The sequence below is a fragment of the Siphateles boraxobius genome, unplaced genomic scaffold, assembly GCF_051911475.1.
Source record: "Siphateles boraxobius isolate OS27281-9 unplaced genomic scaffold, OSU_SipBor_1 11, whole genome shotgun sequence".
Lineage (NCBI taxonomy): Eukaryota > Metazoa > Chordata > Actinopteri > Cypriniformes > Leuciscidae > Siphateles > Siphateles boraxobius.
The window spans coordinates 6,759,714-6,778,575 of NW_027508711.1; the positions used below are offsets into that span (position 1 = coordinate 6,759,714).

General features: G+C 37.9%; 2 protein-coding genes across 6 annotated transcripts in view; one reads left to right on the plus strand and one right to left on the minus strand.

Annotated features, from left to right (window-relative positions):
- Positions 1–21: 21 nt before the first annotated feature.
- Positions 22–14,330, minus strand: clk4b (CDC-like kinase 4b). Of its 2 annotated transcripts, XM_077195108.1 has the most exons (13): positions 14,204–14,330; positions 13,333–13,490; positions 10,516–10,735; positions 9,981–10,071; positions 9,297–9,363; positions 7,976–8,092; positions 7,717–7,883; positions 7,496–7,590; positions 2,575–2,704; positions 2,173–2,255; positions 2,007–2,086; positions 1,802–1,892; positions 22–343 (listed from the first exon to the last, which is right to left on the minus strand). In XM_077195108.1, the coding sequence occupies exons 1-13, from the start codon at positions 14,306–14,308 to the stop codon at positions 197–199; spliced, it is 1,551 nt and encodes a 516-aa protein (XP_077051223.1). In that variant the 5' UTR covers positions 14,309–14,330; the 3' UTR covers positions 22–196. The 2 variants fall into 2 exon arrangements, with proteins under 2 accessions (XP_077051223.1, XP_077051234.1); XM_077195119.1 differs by lacking the exon at positions 9,981–10,071 and having other exon boundaries at positions 14,204–14,296.
- Positions 14,290–18,862, plus strand: part of LOC143701616 (rho GTPase-activating protein 24) — a 28,007-nt gene continuing 23,434 nt past the window's right edge. Inside the window, exon 1 of one of the 4 annotated variants that reach the window (XM_077195071.1) lies at positions 14,290–14,372. The gene's annotated coding sequence lies outside the window, so the exon portion shown is untranslated. The remainder of the gene's footprint in view (positions 14,373–18,862) is intronic. The other 3 variants (XM_077195053.1, XM_077195062.1, XM_077195078.1) reach the window with 3 other exon arrangements.

Consider the following 18,862-nt stretch of genomic DNA (forward strand, 5'->3'; position numbering starts at 1 on the left):
AATAAATAGACAACAATGGTATGCATTCAAATCATTCAAGTTTAATTTGTCAAAAGTACAGAGGAATTTGGCCCCTATATTCAAACTGACAATAAATACAGACAGAGGTAATGAAGCAGGCAGTCTTAAAGCAGACTGATACAGTCAGCAGCAGTCTCCCTGGGAGCAGTAATGTTCATGCGATGTTGCCTTCGGGTCAATTTCTCTCTTTTCTTAACGGATTGAAAAAGGGATGTCCGATGGCCTGCTCCAGGGTGATTCGTTTGGATGAATCGTACTCCATCATCTTCTGCAGCAGGTCAAACAGCAGCTCATGCTCCGGGGATTTAGAGGACATGTATTGCTGCGTACGGAGCAAAGATTCAACAGTATTATTTTCATATAGGGAACCCAAACAGCAGTATGTCTAAGTTACATACTGGCATCAATGCATCTTCAAAAGTAGTAGTCAACAGAAAACAACCATCAATTCAGAGAAAAACATGTAGCCTTTTCATTCCAAAAACCTCTAACATTTTGTACTTGTGTTTATATATAGAACAAAACGATCAAAAACAACTCTATATTATATATATATATATATATATATATATATATATATATATATATATATATATATATATATACAAACTGGTTTACAGTATTAAAAAAGGGAGTCATTATTAGCATAGCAGTAGGGCTGCCCCGACTAAAGATTTTTCTAGTCGACTAGTAGTCCTTCATTTTAGCCATTAGTCGACTAATACACTGAGTTTCAGTTCCTGTTTGTTTTCTTTATTTTACAAAAGCACAAGTTTTGTTATTGTGAGTTTACACAAAAAAAGTAGACCCAGTTCCGAATGATAATCTTATCTGTATGAACAAAATCAACTGAGTATTTTAAGTTGTTTCCGCTGTTATCAGGAAAAAACTTGGATATGCGCCTAATAAAAGCACATTCATCTAGGTTAACGTTTGAGTTATGTAAAGTTGCTACTACTTGCATGTTTCAAATGATAACCCATATTTGAGGTCGATGGATGATACGTGACTGTTTGGATTTCCTGCCCGATATACTGTAATTACCACAAGGACCCTCAGTTAAATTTCCACTGAAACAGGAAGCTAATGCGGGACATATTGAATGGCTCCTTTTAATAGCCAATAGGTTTAGTTTACCTCATAGACTGCAAGTCGTACTTGACAGCACCATGGAATCGAATTCTAGCGCTGATGATATGTTGGATTCAATAGTAGAGGTGTGAATAAATTCTGGCCATTTCTTTCTTAACCAATGTAGTTGGAAAACGGAACCCATATTGCTCCGTGACGTGTAAACGGTTGCTTTGGCAGTGTGGTATTTATAGTATAGGAGGCAGGACGCTTTAGATTCTAGAGAGCATTTGATTGGACAGAAGATGTGAGTAGAAGCTGAAGTCTGCAGTGACGTCATAAAAATCTGTGATCCATTTTAGCGAAGTGAGAGACTAAGTTTTGAACGCTTATATCTCCTAAATGCACATTGTTTCATTGTTTTGGAACACACCAGCTTATTCATAATCTTAAGGCTAACATATTCATACTAAAAGCTAAAAAACTAACATTTTGATTTCAGGGGGCCTTTAACCATCTGTCCCTCATGGCCTGAATGACTTCACCACTTCCTGTGGAATTTGTTTCTTCTACGACTAACCGACTACTATAATTGATAGACTAAGCCTCATCTAGTCGACTATTATGGGGCAGCCCTAGCATAATATAATAAAGATTTTGGGATTTGAGAATTTAATAGTTTAGTAGGTCAGTTTACAATGATCTTTACCTTTAGAGGTTTACAGTGTTTCCTCACGTATCTCCCTGCTGAGCTGTGCTCATCCCAGTCCAGTTTGTCATGATGCACATAACGCCGCTTCCTGAAAATGAAGCGCAGTCATGCATGAGTCAAAGAGAGATAGCATAAATCATAAATGATAAACTTGCAATAAGAATTAAGTAACGCAAGGTAGTCTCATGTTACAATACTGCACCTGGTTTTCTGGAGTAGGTGTGTAGGTATGGGGCCTAGAACCTTCTCCATCATGGCCAGATGCTCCTTACTGTCATGAGTCTGAAAAGAGCAAGTTTCTATAAGTACGCTGCATTTAAAATCATCCTACGAGGCATTTGGTAACGTTTGTATGCAAAATATCATACCTGAAATAATGTCAATCCCAGATAGAACTCAATCAGGATACAGCCCAAACTCCACACGTCACATGCCTGGTTCCAGCCCAGTTCTGCCAGCAGAGATCAACATTGTGCAATTTACAAAATCATGCCCACATTTGAATGAATTAACCAACAACATAAAGGCCTGGTTTCACAGACAGGGTTTAGGATTAAGCCAGGATTAGGCCTTAGTTCAATTACGACATTTAAGTAGGTTTTATAAACATGCCTTAGAAAAAAACACTACTGGTGTGCATCTTGACATTTTAAGATATGTCAGTGCACGTTGCTTTCAGTTAAAACAGCTCAAAAATGCATTTTAGCCTGGGACTAGGCTTAAAAGCCTTGTCTGTAAAACTGGTGGATAGAATAGTACAAATAGTTCACCCAAAATAACTTCCGGAGCTCTGTAGTGTCGTGTTGACACCAGAGAGGTGTGATGCTCATGGTCATAGGTTGCATTGCCAAAGTCCACCACTTTCACATCCAACCTCTTCAAGGTCCTTTCATCTCGCTTCTGTAACATAACGAACATTACAGTCAGCATCCTCTCCTCACGATAAATCAAAACTTATCTTCTAACAGACATAACACTACTATTCAAAAGTTCAGGGTTGGTAAGAATTTGTAATTTTTTTGAAGTAGTATCTAACGCCTAACGTATCTAAAACACAAAAAAAAGATTTTTTTTTTCTTACAAAAATAAAGTAAAACAATAATTTGATTTATGCTTTAATACATTTACATTACATATAATTTGTATTTTTAATTTATTCCTGTAATAGCAAAGCTGAATTTACAGCATCAATACAGTCTTCAGGTTCACATGATTCTGATATGCTAATAGATACTCATTTCTTACTATTATCAATGTTGGAAACAGTTGTGCTGCTTAAAATTCTTGAGAAAACGTGATACATTTTTTTTTTCAAGATTATTTAATATATATAACCTTCAAAATAGGGCTGTGCCGGTAAACTTGACAACCGCACCACAGCGGTCGTAAAGCGTATGGAAGCCAAATAATGGCAAATGTTTTTGAAACAAAAAGCCTGTTGAATTGTACTACTTGAAAAAAATATGCATTGCATTAAAGGGTTAGTTCACCCAAAAATGAAAATTATGTCATTAATGACTCACCCTCATATCGTTCCAAGCCCGTAAGACCTCCGTTCATCTTCGGAACACAGTTTAAGATATTTTAGATTCAGTCCGAGAGCTTTTTGTCCCTCCATTGAAAATCTATGTGCGGTATACTGTCCTTGTCCAGAAAGGCAATAAAGACATCATCAAAGTAGTCCATGTGACCTCAGTGGGTTAGTTAGAATTTTTTGAAGCATCGAAACTACATTTTGTTCCAAAAATAACAAAAATGATGACTTTATTCTGCATTGTATTCTCTTCCGGTTCTGTTGTCAATCCGCGTTCACGAGGCCAGTGACGCTGCTGACGTAAGACGCTGCTGACTTGTTATCTGGTGCGTCCATGTATTCGGGTTCAAATAAATATGTCTGGTTAAAAAAAATTCAAGTCTTCCCCTGTGTCGAAATCCTTAGACATGTTTGCAAAGATTGTTTTGTTTACAGCGTGCGTCTCCCTCAGACTGTAAACGAAGCTCGGGCGCAGCAGATAACCCGTCAGCTCGTCTTACGTCAGCGGACTCATGAAAGCGGATTGACAACAGAACCGGAAGAGAATACAATGCTGAATAAAGTCGTCGTTTTTGTTATTTTTGGAACAAAATGTATTTTCGATGCTTCAAAAAATTCTAACTAACCCACTGATGTCACATGGACTACTTTGATGATGTCTTTATTGCCTTTCTTGACAAGGACAGTATACCGTACATAGATTTTCAATGGAGGGACAAAAAGCTCTCGGACTGAATCTAAAATAACTTAAACTGTGTTCCGAAGATGAACGGAGGTCTTACGGGCTTGGAACGACATGAGGGTGAGTCATTAATGACATAATTTTCATTTTTGGGTGAACTAACCCTTTAACCCTGCTTGTATTTTAATGCATTGTATTTTTACGGAGTAAAAATTGTAAGATTACGGAGCATAATCTCCATATGCTGTTAGTCGACCTCACCAGCAGGGGGTGCAAGCGCGTGTTGAGAACACCAGATCAACAGTTAAGCAAGCCATTCATTCATAAAAACTCATTTACAACAATGTAAGTGTATCTGTGATTATTATGTTTTATGTGAAATTCAGTGTCTTCACGATTACTTTTCCTGTGTAGCCTACATGCACCTCTACCATGAACGAGATTACAATGTTCGTCAACAACACGCGCTTGCACCCCCTGCTGGCGAGGTCGACTAACAGCAGATGGAGAGTAATCTACTGATGCTCAGTAATCTGCTGCTTTTTCTGCAGTTCCTGGATGTCAACGTTGAATTTACTGTCCAATTTGAACTACTGAATTTGTGGAAGCGAATTTGCAAAGCGAAATAAAATGGACGCAAACCGCCTGTTGAATATTATAGGTTGTATTTTTAATCAGTTTGAAAACTTTTTGGAAGTGAAATATGAAAGGTGAATATGAATTATTGAAATTTTACCAATGTAAATGTGTTTGAAATGTTTTGAATTGAAATATTCACAGCTTAAATATTCAACCATGCTAAATTTCAGCCCATAAAAATGCAAGCCCTAAAAATACAATGCATAAAAATACAAGCAGGGTTAATGCAATTCATATTTTTTTTCCAAGTAGTACAATTAAACAGGCTTTTTGTTTCAAAAACATTTGGCATTATTTTACTTCCATAAAAGCGCCACCGCGGTGGCTGACTTTATTTTTTTTGTATGTGAATGCTGTTTTACATGAATATTATGACAGGTGTGAAGCACAAAGCTCTGTTCACAAAAGCAATAATAGGTTAGCAATTAAATGTTACATCGCAGTCATGGAAAAGTTTGGTCCGGTATTTGGTAATGCGCATAGAGATTATTTATAATCCGCGCTTCACACACGTGGGTGATTTAGTTTCGCTTTCTCTGGCAGTGCAAAATCAAACATAGCTTAAATGCCAAGTCCTTGTGGAAGATAAAATGAAAAAGATAAAAAGATATTAGAAAAGAGATGGTCTCTTTCCTACTCGTGTCCCACATCCCGGATCCCTTTTAAAGCACAGAGCGGTAGGCTATATCACGTCTTTGTGTGGAAATAATTAAATATTTAACTTTATTATACAGGTCCTTCTCAAAAAATTAGCATATTGTGATAGTTCATTATTTTCCATAATGTAATGATAAAAAATTAAACTTTCATATATTTTAGATTCATTGCACACCAACTGAAATATTTCAGGTCTTTTATTGTTTTAATACTGATGATTTTGGCATACAGCTCATGAAAACCCAAAATTCCTATCTCAAAAAATTAGTATATCATGAAAAGGGTCTCTAAACGAGCTATTAACCTAATCATCTGAATCAACTAATTAACTCTAAACACCTGCAAAAGATTCCTGAGGCTTTTAAAAACTCCCAGCCTGTTTCATTACTCAAAATCGCAATCATGGGTAAGACTGGCGACCTGACTGCTGTCCAGAAGGCCATCATTGACACCCTCAAGCAAGAGAGTAAGACACAGAAAGAAATTTCTGAACAAATAGGCTGTACCCAGAGTGCTGTATCAAGGCACCTCAGTGGGAAGTCTGTGGGAAGGAAAAAGTGTGGCAAAAAACGCTGCACAACGAGAAGAGGTGACCGGACCCTGAGGAAGATTGTGGAGAAGGACCGATTCCAGACCTTGGGGGACCTGCGGAAGCAGTGGACTGAGTCTGGAGTAGAAACATCCAGAGCCACCGTGCACAGGCGTGTGCAGGAAATGGGCTACAGGTGCCGCATTCCCCAGGTCAAGCCACTTTTGAACCAGAAACAGCGGCAGAAGCGCCTGACCTGGGCTACAGAGAAGCAGCACTGGACTGTTGCTCAGTGGTCCAAAGTACTTTTTTCGGATGAAAGCAAATTTTGCATGTCATTCGGAAATCAAGGTGCCAGAGTCTGGAGGAAGACTGGGGAGAAGGAAATGCCAAAATGCCTGAAGTCCAGTGTCAAGTACCCACAGTCAGTGATGGTCTAGGGTGCCATGTCAGCTGCTGGTGTTGGTCCACTGTGTTTTATCAAGGGCAGGGTCAATGCAGCTAGCTATCAGGAGATTTTGGAGCACTTCATGCTTCCATCTGCTGAAAAGCTTTATGGAGATGAAGATTTCATTTTTCAGCACGACCTGGCACCTGCTCACAGTGCCAAAACCACTGGTAAATGGTTTACTGACCATGTGCTCAATTGGCCTGCCAACTCTCCTGACCTGAACCCCATAGAGAATCTGTGGGATATTGTGAAGAGAAAGTTGAGAGACGCAAGACCCAACACTCTGGATGAGCTTAAGGTCGCTATCGAAGCATCCTGGGCCTCCATAACACCTCAGCAGTGCCACAGGCTGATTGCCTCCATGCCACGCCGCATTGAAGCAGTCATTTCTGCAAAAGGATTCCCGACCAAGTATTGAGTGCATAACTGAACATAATTATTTGAAGGTTGACTTTTTTTGTATTAAAAACACTTCTATCATTGGTCGGCTGAAATATGCTAATTTTTTGAGATAGGAAATTTGGGTTTTTATGAGCTGTATGCCAAAATCATCAGTATTAAAACAATAAAAGACCTGAAATATTTCAGTTGGTGTGCAATGAATCTAAAATATATGAAAGTTTAATTTTTATCATTACATTATGGAAAATAATGAACTTTATCACAATATGCTAATTTTTTGAGAAGGACCTGTATTATTTAAGTTAATATTATTTACTGATATTTATTTCAATGCTTTAGATGTTTCATTGACGGAAGTGCTCAAATAAACGCACGTTTATAATGAAATGGATGTTTGTGCCTCGTTTATTATTAGCCTATTATTTTATTTCAAAATGTATTTAATTGAGGTGTGTGTACATATATATATATATATATATATATATATATATATATATATATGTATGGGTGGTTGGGGTGTGTTATATATATATACACCCCCCAACCACCTCGTCACCGCCGGTGGTTGGCCCATTACCACCGCGGTGGTAAAAAAACTGCCACGTCACAGCCCTGCTTCAAAAGAACAGCATTTATTTGAAATAAAAAATCTTTTGTAACATTATAAATGCATTAACTGACACTATTCAGCAATTTAATAGATCCTTGCTGAATGAAGGTATTAATTTCTTTCAAAAACATATACAATCTTACTGACCCCAAACTGTACTGACATTTCATAATGTACTTTTACTCACCATCTTGAAGTTATATTTAATGTCATAGTTGGAGTCCACAAAGAGAATGTTTTCAGGCTTAAGGTCAGTGTGTGTCAACTTATTTTGATGCAGAACTGATGGAAACAAGGGGAATAATAAAGTGATTTATCACTATTACGAAATAGATTTAGTGGTTTATCAATCCTATGAAATGGTGCTTAACAAGGATCTGTATCAGTGATGCATACATGTACACTCACAGTGCACGGCTCTAAAGATCTGATCTGCCATGAGTCTGATCTGGTTCAGTGAGAAGGGCATGAATCCATTCTCCTTCAGGAAGTCATACGTGCTCAGTCCCAGCAGCTCAAACACTATGCAGACGTGGCCGTGGTGATCGAACCAGTCTAGCATCCGGACACAAGCACTGCAAAAACACAGACGTTCGTTATTTCATTGGAAAAAGACAAAAGTTTCCAGATGAAGCAAAGTATTTCTACCTTGAAGTCAAATACTCACAATCTTTTTTCACCATCAAGCGAATTTATCCGCTCAAGCACATCAACTTCTGACATGGCTGCCTCACGGTAGCGCTCAATATTTTTGATGATCTTCAACGCAACTCGTGCACTACCTCTGCAATCGAAAGCACGCCAGGTATGCTTACATGCATTACTCCAATCTGATTTCAAATTCTGAAAGTTCTCTTTATATGAAGCCTATACTTTGCATTTGTGTTTACATGTGCATTTCGAACAAACATCCACGCATGTACAGATCTCCGGCCAATACATTCAGAGCTGGAGAAAGCATAATTAACGTTTTTGTCTCGAAGGGATGTGCGATATGGACAAAAATTACTATCACAAATTTTGACCAACATTGCGATTTTGATTTTAAAACTTGGCTATATATCCTTACAGGCATACATGTCTGAATCATTTTTTGGAAACCGGCTTTACTTACGATATTTGCTGCAGACATATCTTTACATAAATTAAACTGCATATGTTGTGCAGTTTGCAAATGCCTGTATTATCATATTACTATGCCATTGTTTTTCTATGTAAAGCGCTAGATGAACGTCTTTAATGCGCTGGTGTCTTTCGCAGAATCAAGGTAAAAGTAGTTTGTGGCGATTGATAATAGATATTAATATATATATATGTATAATGTACTGACAGTAACAAGGAAGCACTGTTGAGGCTCGCGCAGTCTTGAAGAGAAATAGAAACAAATGAATCACACACAAAGAAACTAATTTACACTAAGTTTTTATATTTATAGCATATGACACAGTTAAGCAACATAACACAACCAAGAGTGCTGTTTTCCTGAATACCATCACAATTGAAAATGGGACACTGATTTCATTTAACGGTTCAATTAGAAAGTAGTTAATATTAACATCACATACATTTTAGACCCGATATTGACTGATTTGTTATTTCAGCAGCAAAAATAGTTCCAAACAAAGATCCCAGCAGAACCATAGCAGAAACTGTGCATGCTGGCATCATGATTTTATTACTATTTCGATTAATCGAACAGCCCCAGTCAGAAGAGCTTTTTTTAAGCAAATATTTAGTTAATGTTCAGTCTCCTCCACTGGCTGGTTTTTAAAACGTAAATAAACAAGTTTTACTTTTTAAAATTGTGCATATGTAAACAGATATTATTATAAACTGTATATATATATAGACTCTGGTAAATGTGTGCATTCAAGGTATTCTTTTATATATTTTAATATTTACATACTTGACATTATTTTGGTGCATGTAAACTTGGTTTGGTGCAATGTAAAAGATGTATGACAAAGAAGTCACAGAATCTGGCTTACTTTGAGTGATCGAGGCACTGCACCACTTTTCCAAAGGCTCCTTCGCCCAGAGTCCCTACAATCTCATCTATAAACAGGGTAAAGAAGTAATCATAAGTAAGGCTTTGTGACTGGAGGATGCTACATACAAAAGCATAGATTTTACGGATAGTTCACCCAAAAATTTTAATTCTGTCATTAATTAGCCTGTTGTCATTCCAAACCCGTAAGACTTTCATTCATCTTCGGAACACAAATTAAGTCAATTCAGAAAATGTAGACTAAACCGCTCAATTCATATGGATTCGTTTTATGATCTCTTTATGAACTTTTTGAGGTGTCATAGTTGTAGTTGCGTAGCTGTCAACAGAGGAACAAAAAGCTCTCAGATTTCTTCAAAAAGATCTTCATTTGTGTTCCGAAGATTAAAGAAAGTCTTACAAGTTTGGAACAACATTAAGGTGAGTAATTAATGACAGAATATTCATTTTTGGGTGAACTAACCCTTTAACAAGCTCATTAAATCATATTCATTGAGTATAAAAGTCTGTGCCAAATTAAAGTTTCACACATGAAAGTTAAATTCTAAGTGGTTAATATTAGAAGTCTTCAAAGGTCCCCTTATAACCCCCAAGTGTAGGCTGAATTGTCCCACTAATAGACACAGAACAGACAGTTATATAGAGAAAGGTTTGTGTTCTATACATCTTGCTCTTAGCATGTCTCCATTGTGATAGACCAGGTGACCCTCCTCATCATCCTCAATACTCTTGGTTCTTTTCCTGCGATGACTTCTCTGGGGTACATCATCACCACCATCAAACACCAGTCAGAATCAGGCCGTACGCATCATTCATTCATTCAGCGAGGGGGGGGGGGTTGATGAAGGAGAGGGAGTGATTCGGACCCCCACGCCAGGCCACGGCGGCAGCAGCAAATTCAAATTCATCGCCAAGCAACGGCACAGGGCCACCATAGTGTGTGTTACAGAAGAAAGACATGGCAACACATTTTCAGACAAGAAACAACTTTCTTTGAAGTGCAGCTAATTCTGTTCATGACCCTCAACCAATCAACAAAAAGCCATTTCTGCAACCATTGAGTGTAGATCAAGTGAAAATCAACTGATTCCTTGACCACCTTACTGCAAGTATACAGCGGATGGTTACTATGGTAAATCTGGATTTTAGAAACATTAACAAATGCATCAACTAAGTAAAAACAATGACAAATGGTTTACCGAGTTTGAGGAAGGACTGGGGTGGCGTGAACGTTGGTGCTCTCTGCTGCTGCGTCGACTGCGCCCGCTGCGTGCGGATGACTGGCTGTAATGCTTGCCGTCTTTCTCCCTCTCCGTCTCGCTGACCGGGTCTACATGACCCTTATAATCGCCATGCTCCGGACTGGCCTCTCTGGCCCTGCGCTCTCGGCACTCCAGCCTCTTGGAGCTAATGTGACACCTAAAAAAAAAAACATCAGTGAGGAAGACGACACAGCTTCTACATCTAATGACAATGAGATTCTGACAGCTAAATTTATAAGTGCTTTTCACTTTGCTGCAATTTATCAATCCTTTCAGCAGGGGATAAGGAATGCTGAATGGTGATCTGCAGGGTGCTGAAAGCATCAAGTGTCTTCTCGAAAGAGTGGAGTTCAAGAACAAGCTATACTTAGAAAGAGCCACAGAAACTAACTCTGAGAGAGCAGTTATGAGTGAAAGCGATGCTTTAACCTGTCAATGTTGAAGCAGTAAATCTGTTAGGAGGATGCCTGAGTGTTGTGTTTGATTTAAACAACTTGTGATCCAAGTCACAGCTGCCAGCCTATAGTAGAGTAGCAGAACGTTCTGTGACAACTTGAAGCTTTCCTGACCAGTGAAATTTTAGGGGGTTAGTTCACCCAAAAATTAAAATTGTGATTAATTGCTCACCCTCATGTCGTTCCAGACCCGTAAATCTTCGGAGCACAAATAAAGATCTTTTAGATGAATATCCTTTTGATGCTTTATTCGATGAACATCGAATGTAGGCTTTTTTTCACATAGAACCATTCATCGACTCACACATCAGTTGTGGTAAACGGAAGCTCAAGCATAATCTTGATATGTAGCGACGGTAAAGTAGCGACAATTATTTTCTTCCGTATTTTGATGTATATCTGAGTGAAAGGGCTTACCAAAAAACAAACAAATATGTAACGCAGGCACTTGGTTCAATGCATTGGTTGTTGACTGGATTTTACCACAGATGAACGCAAACTTGCAGAGGCATGGTTTAAGCGGACTAAATGATTAGAGAAGTCCAGGATACGTCACCAGAGGAGTCATTTTCACCAGAAGATCCAGTTATGACATTTTGAAGAAATTAACAAACACATTCGTTCACAGTAAGATAGCCTATATAACATGCATTTAATGCCATCTTTAAAGTGTTGGACGACATAACACTTAGAGAACGTTACAGAATGCGCCACTGGTGTGGTGCTAGTTATCATTCCTGTAGTTAACAAGCCTTTACAAGCTCTCAGTTTGCACTTCAAATTGCCTGGGTGGGTCAAAAGAAAGCTAATGAAATGGCTTTTAACGTCCCACCGTATAAAAAACATCCACAAACAAAACAACATATTTCTGGGAAGGGGTAGGCGATCTGACGATTTTATATCGTGAACGATCTTTAAGACATCCACGATCTACTTTTCAAGCAAACCGTAGAGATTGTGATCTTTTATGTCCTCTTAATAATGTTAAAATACTGCAATGACTGCCTACTAGATGGCTGTCCTGACTGGCCAAATTTTATCATGTGTCTCTCACGTGTCTTTAACGCGTGTTGATGCAATCGAAAAACAATTCAACAGCAGTTGGGCTATGCGATGAATCAAATTTAAGTTCAGGTTTTGATTTTGTCTTCCAACGATTGTGAAAACGTGACAATCAAGATAAAATTATCATTGTGCCGCATGCAGTTTCTTCCCTTTAAAGCGGTGTGCTTTCGCCTCTCCTTAAAAACTTAACGTCTAAATCAGTAAAATCGTGTAACGTGACAGTCGTAAAATGAATTCTACTGCAGGATATTCTTTATTTTAAAAAGAGTTATTAAAAGTGCATTAAATTGTGAAAGAGACTGATCCCACGCGCTTCGAGAAGGAGCAGAACACGGATGAGCAAAGTATAAGAGGTAAAAATGGTCGACTAAATGGTCAAATATACACAAAAATATGTCAAAATACATTTACATTATTTACAGTATTTATATGAAGACAGTCAGTTATGTCTTCAGTGAATAAACAGTTGGGAAAGAAATCAGATGCGTGTCATTATATTCGATACATGGATTCGGTCTTAAAGCAAATACCTTCTGCTGTTTGTGTCATTAATGTTAAACAAAAGACAAAGACTCACTGCTCTTGACTGAATAACTTTAGTTTTAAGATTTATGATTTAAGAATCATGAATCTTTAATTAATACAGTGAAGACTGTGCAATGTTTTAAAGTTTAAAAGAGGTTTTACTTACCATTTTGACAACTGACTGTTTAATGCAATACTGTGTTTTAAATTGTGCAAATAGATAAGTGCATAGGCTTGTTCCAGGCTGGATCTTCTCGATTATACATCTCAAAATTGGGAAGATCGCGATTCAGATGGTGATATGAAATTTTGGGAAGATCACCCTACCATATTTCTGGGTTATTGTAGTTGTTTTGACTTACAGATTTACAGACTATGGACAGACATTGAAAACTTCATAATCTCACAGCATACATTTTGTAAAAAGTCCCACTTGCAGTCCTAAGGACAGAAGGATTTGCAGCATCAGGATTTTCTGAATTGCGAGCACAGATGAGGAGCCTCTGACAGGCCTGATTACAGCACTTGTCACCCTGACAGTTTGTCTTTGAATCCAAGAACATGCTAACGTTACATCTTGTAAGGCACTGCAGACATGCAGGATGAGTCAACAATAAATCTATCAAATGAAGTCCATTCTAACTGAAAGAAAATGAAAATACACAGTGCAAGTTCATGCATATATTTACAGTGAATGAGTCAGTCTTACCTCTCGTATGTTTTATAGTGATGTGTTCGCCCGGGCTGCCGGTCTCGTTCCCTGCTGGGCGAGCTGCGTTTCGGTCTCTTGTGCACCTCCACTCTCTCCTCCCAGCTGTACTCCGCGATCCAGCCATCCGGAGACCGCATCCGCTTAGATCGCCGCATCTTACCACACCAGAATAGAAAAAAAGGGCCAAGTCATAAAAAATTATGACAGGGAAACAGTATCCCAGGACATTCCCTACACCCCGCTGGGTTGTAAAATTCAAGACAGCCGAGATGATGCCAGCTCTCCGCTCCAGATCGAGTTATTGAATTTCATGTTGCCGCGTTGTTGCAGTTGTTTTGACTTGTTAAAAATTGAGCTGAGCAGTTTACCATGCAGTAAATAGGTACCAAATAGGTTTACTCTAAATTAAGGTTCAACACTTATCCCGGCACATTGAACGCAATGTCCCGCAGTAAATGCAGAAATACATTTGATTATGATGTCTATAAAATCAAACGGTTGTTTGTTTACAGTCGCAGTCTAACTTTCATTTTTTGGTTGCCTGGTGACAAAGAGCTAATCTCACTCGCGCATTAGCCGCCAGCGCCCTTCTTTCTGCCTCTAAACAAACCTACGCACGATACAATACCAGGCAACTGTGCACTAACTGGATTATGTTATTATTAAAGTTAGTTGCCAGAACGCACAAAAATAGAATTATTCATAAAAAACAACGCTTCAAGTCTGAGTGTTTTTCTTGGGTGGCTAGCCAGTTAGCATCCATGCAGAGGCAAAGCATTTACACTAGTCACCACCGCAGCCTCGATGTAATTAATACACTTGTAAAAGACAGTCTTATATTACAGATTTGAACTTATAATGCACTCACCTTCCACCGGTTATTTTCAAATCGTGAAATTAGACACTTTGCTTTCCAGACTGAACTCCGCAGCCGTTTATGATTTGACTTCCGCTTTACAGTAAAGGACCGCATCCGGTGGCGAGGATTTCTGGGTAAACACCATGGTAAACACTCAACAAAGCACAAGTCTTCTTGAGTGAGTATGACATTAGAATTGAAAGATTTCCCCCCGGGTTCAGAGCCTAGTTCCATACTAAAATGCATGTTTGATTTGTCTTAACTGAAAGCAACTTGCTCTGACATATTTAAAAATATGTCACTGGCTGCCATTGTTTCGTCTCAAGATGGACAAAAGTAGTGTTTTTTCTAAGGCACGTTTATAAAACCTACTTAAATACCCTAATTGATCTAAGTCCTAATCCTGGCTTAATCTAAGCCCTGTCTTTGAAACCAGGGGCCTATACCATGAAGCCGGTTTAGGTGGCTAGCCAGCTATGTTTCAGTTTAGTTTGCGTCAACCCTGGGTTTTAGGGACCATGAAAGTGGTTTGGCTTTTAGCAGTGTTCATCGCCATAGTAACTTACGCTCCACGGCTAACCTGGTCCGGGGCAGGTTATGTTCCAGGTAAGAGGTTGCAAACTGAACTTGGACCAATCAGCTGTGAGCAAAGTCACACATGTCTGATGCGATAAAGTCACTCCACCTGTTTCTACTCCAAATTAAAGGTCACTACATAGCAAATGATTTTTAAAGACAAAATTGTCTGTTTTTTAGTGATGCATATTTAGAATAATAAATTTGTATGATTTAGATATTATTTATGTAATTATTATACCCTAAATCACACATGTACAATTTTAGTTAATTATTATTAAGCAGTTTAAATGAATAAATATATAAAGGTAATATAAATTCGCTTTAGCATCAATAGATGAAGCTATAAAATAACTACATGTGAGCTTAAATGTTCAATTCTCTCTATACCTTTATGAACTGTATAAAATAACTTCACAACTTTTACTTGCACTGATATACAGTAGCGAGACTTTTTCTTTTAGTTGTCCTCTTTCATAGATAGCTATTTTCTTCTTGCTGTGTAAATTTGTTTAAATTCTTAATATTTTAATACTTTTATTTAATAAGTGAATTGCGTTGCTTCTCTCGCGAGAAATTAATCTCAGTTTCACTATTTCTCAACATGTGATTGGCTGTTCGCTACTGATGTCACACTTAAACTCCTAAACTCAGGATCAGAGCCTGAGTTGTAATGAGATCAACACCAATTAAAGCAATCCAGGTTGAGCTAGGAGAAATGCCCTCAGACCTGAGAAGAGATAAATTAATGCTTATATACTGGAGTCGATTATGTGGATGTGGATATGAAAATCATGCAAAGAGCATTATTCAGGAATGTTGGGAGTATAGTTCGTTTAAAGGCAAAGGCTTTGGATGGGTAACAAAAACAAAATCAGAGGAATATAAATTAAGTAATATCTGGTTTAAATCCCCTACACCTATTAGTAATATCCCTATTTGGTTATTTCCAAAAACTAAGATAGACTTAAATATATTGGAACTAAAAAACGAATGGGAAGAAAGTGGGAAAGGCCATCTGGCAAGTCAGTATATAAGGAGCAAATATTACAGTTACTTAGATATGTATACAGACGGATCTAAAGATGAAGAGGACAAGGTAGGAATAGGAATATATATACCAACAATGAATGTAAGTATTGGGAAAAGATTACCTAATCAGGCTTCGGTATATACAGCAGAGATGATGGCGATTATTGTAGGACTGCAGTGGCTTGAGGAAGTAAAACCAGACAGAGTGGTGTGTTGTGTTGATTCTGTAGCAGCCCTTTATAGTATTCAAAACATGAAATCTGATAGAGAAGATTTAATGCTCGAAATACAACAAAGTTTATTTAGATTACAGAGACTACTGATAGACGTGAGATTCTGCTGGGTACCTGCCCATGTAGGTATAAAAGGGAATGAGGGAGCAGATAAAATAGCCAAAAAATCAACCAGGACGAACGATGTCATAAATATACCCATTGGAAAAGGAGAAGCTAAGGCGATAATCAAAAAAGAAATAATGAAGAAATGGCAGGATAGGTGGGATATGGATAAAGGTGGAAGGAAATATTATAGCTTGCAAAAATCTATTAATACTCAGGGGGTGAATAGAAGTAACAGAAGAGAGGAGAGCGTTTTAACCAGGCTGAGATTTGACCATACAGGGTTAAATAAAACATTGTTTTTAATGGGCAAAAGTATATCAGATAAATGTTTGGAATGTAGATCCAAGGAACATGTATTAATACATTGTAAGAAATATAGGGATGAGAGGATGAGGTTAAACCAAAAGATAAATAAGGCAGGAAGGAAGTGGAACCTCGAAGGTTTATTAGGCACAACAGGTGATGGGGTAAAGGATACACAGAAAGCAGTTATACAATATTTAAAAAACATAGGAATATATAAGAGGATCTAGTTTTTTTTTTTTTTTTTGATATAAAGTAGTCCCAACGGATAGTTCATGCTGCATACTCTGATACAGTAGGTGGCGGTATGCACCTTTAAAGTCCTGGATGCAATCTGCCATAAAACGGAAAAGAAGAAGAAGAAGAAGAAGAAAGCCTGAGTTGACAGAGAAAGGCCGTTTCTCAAAACCAAGAATGCAAAGAACGGACTTGTGTTCTTGGGGAGAACGCTCTTGCTAGTTGTTCTTGGAAGAATGAACTTACAAGGTGACGAGCACACAGAACGCTGCTGACAGTTTGAGGCGATGTGTTCTTGTTGGTATTGCGCAATACCCCCGCACAGCGCCGTCTTCAGTACCCAAACATAACAAGAATTATTGATGATAACAGCCAGGTTTTTAGCATGACAGTTGGCTCGCTAGCTACACCTGCGTGCGCGCATGGAGATTCTTCACTACCGAAAATGTTTGAGCATATCTTCGATTCGCCATAAATTTTCGTAAAAATGGCAATATTTGCGCATCAAATGCTCTCAGAAGTGAATTTAGTGATGAAATAGCATACGAAATTGTAGAAAAACGACTTACTGTTGTTCTGTATGTATGTATGTAATGCTGGGATATTTCTGCCGTCAAGTTCACACAAGTTACCAACCGATGCATCCTCGGTAAAATGGGCGTGTCAAGAACACTTCCGGGATTTTTAACCGTTCTTGCCAAAATGCAAACTTGTGTATTGAGACAGTACTTGGGCAGCGACTGATGACGTTTCACAAGTCCACAAGAACACAAGTACAGACAAGAACGCATATTGAGAAACGGCCAAAGTCAATAGGGGCTGGCTGCAGACTACGGGGCGAGTGGAGCTCCATTCAAAAGCGGAAATACGTCACCTCCACTGCGACCTTACTGTCTATGACTGCGACCGAGCGCATATATATATATATATATATATATATATATATATATATATATATATTTATTTATTTAACCGAGCGCATATATACGTGACCTCACCTAATCTTCACACACAATATCAAAGCAGTATTCCAAACTTTTACGGTTTATGACTTTTAAATATAATATTATAGTAAAAATAATTTCAGAATTTTCTATTTAAAGCTAAATAACATGTACAAATCAACCAATGTAAAATAATGAAGAATAATTTCCACAAATTAAGTTTTAATTGTTTTTATGTAAAAAAACAAAAACAAATAATATGCACAAATAAAACACAATAACTGTATGGTCCATACTGTAAAAAAAATACAAATATGAAAAAAATAATTATTTAGAATTTTGTATTTAAAGCAAAATAACGTGCAAACCAACCACAGTAAAATAATGAAGAATAATTTCCAGTTAATTGAATTGTTTAAAAATATATATATATTGACAGCACACTTGAATTACAAAAAAGTGACCAAAATTGTTACATCAAAGACAACACTGCGCGCACACACACTTCACTGTTCAAGACCTCCATCATCCAAAAAGCAATCCCAGCTACAGTAGCAAGGGTTGTCATCTGAGGAGTAAAACCCCAAAAGCAGTCCCCGTTGTCCATTTCCCTGGTAGCCAGCCCCACAGTCTTTGTAAAGCTGGCTGCATTGTAGGCGGCTGCATATAGAGATGGTGTACGGCTTTCTGTACATTTGACAGTCTCTCTCTGAAAGTCTTTTCCAATTCACTGCACCTGTTCAATTTCAAAACACAATGAAAGTCACAATTCAGACAATAAATGCACAAATCTTTAACTGCCAAAAGTTTCATGTTAGGGAAATGGATTAGGGTGAAACCGTTTTAACTGAAAATGCATAACGTTAAATTCTCTTCAGATTTACACTTCTCAATACAATCAAATCCCCACTAAACAATTAAACAATAAATACAAACATACCTGCCACACACCAACACTAAAATGTTATCTATATGTGGTCTCGGGCCATTAAATAATGCTCAAAATGGAGATTTGCGTTCGTGCATCTCTTAACTAAAAAAATGGCAAACATTTAAATTAACAAGCAATCAATATAGTACTCACATCTGCACACTCTACAAACATTATATTTAAAAAAAATCATTAGATTTAATACCTGAATAGAAGGGGAGAAAATCGCTGATGTTTCCCCACAGCGACGTATGGAATGTAAAAACCCCGCGAATTTACTCCGCCCCGCCCCCGCGAAGTGGAG

Excerpts from the sequence above, each read along its gene's own strand:
- clk4b (XM_077195108.1), bottom strand. The coding sequence starts at position 14,308 with ATGCGGTCCTTTACTGTAAAGCGGAAGTCAAATCATAAACGGCTGCGG. Across the intron at positions 13,491-14,203 it reads TTGAAAATAACCGGTGGAAG|ATGCGGCGATCTAAGCGGAT; the intron begins GTGAGTGCATTA and ends TGGTGTGGTAAG. Across the intron at positions 10,736-13,332 it reads CACTATAAAACATACGAGAG|GTGTCACATTAGCTCCAAGA; the intron begins GTAAGACTGACT and ends TTTTTTTTTTAG.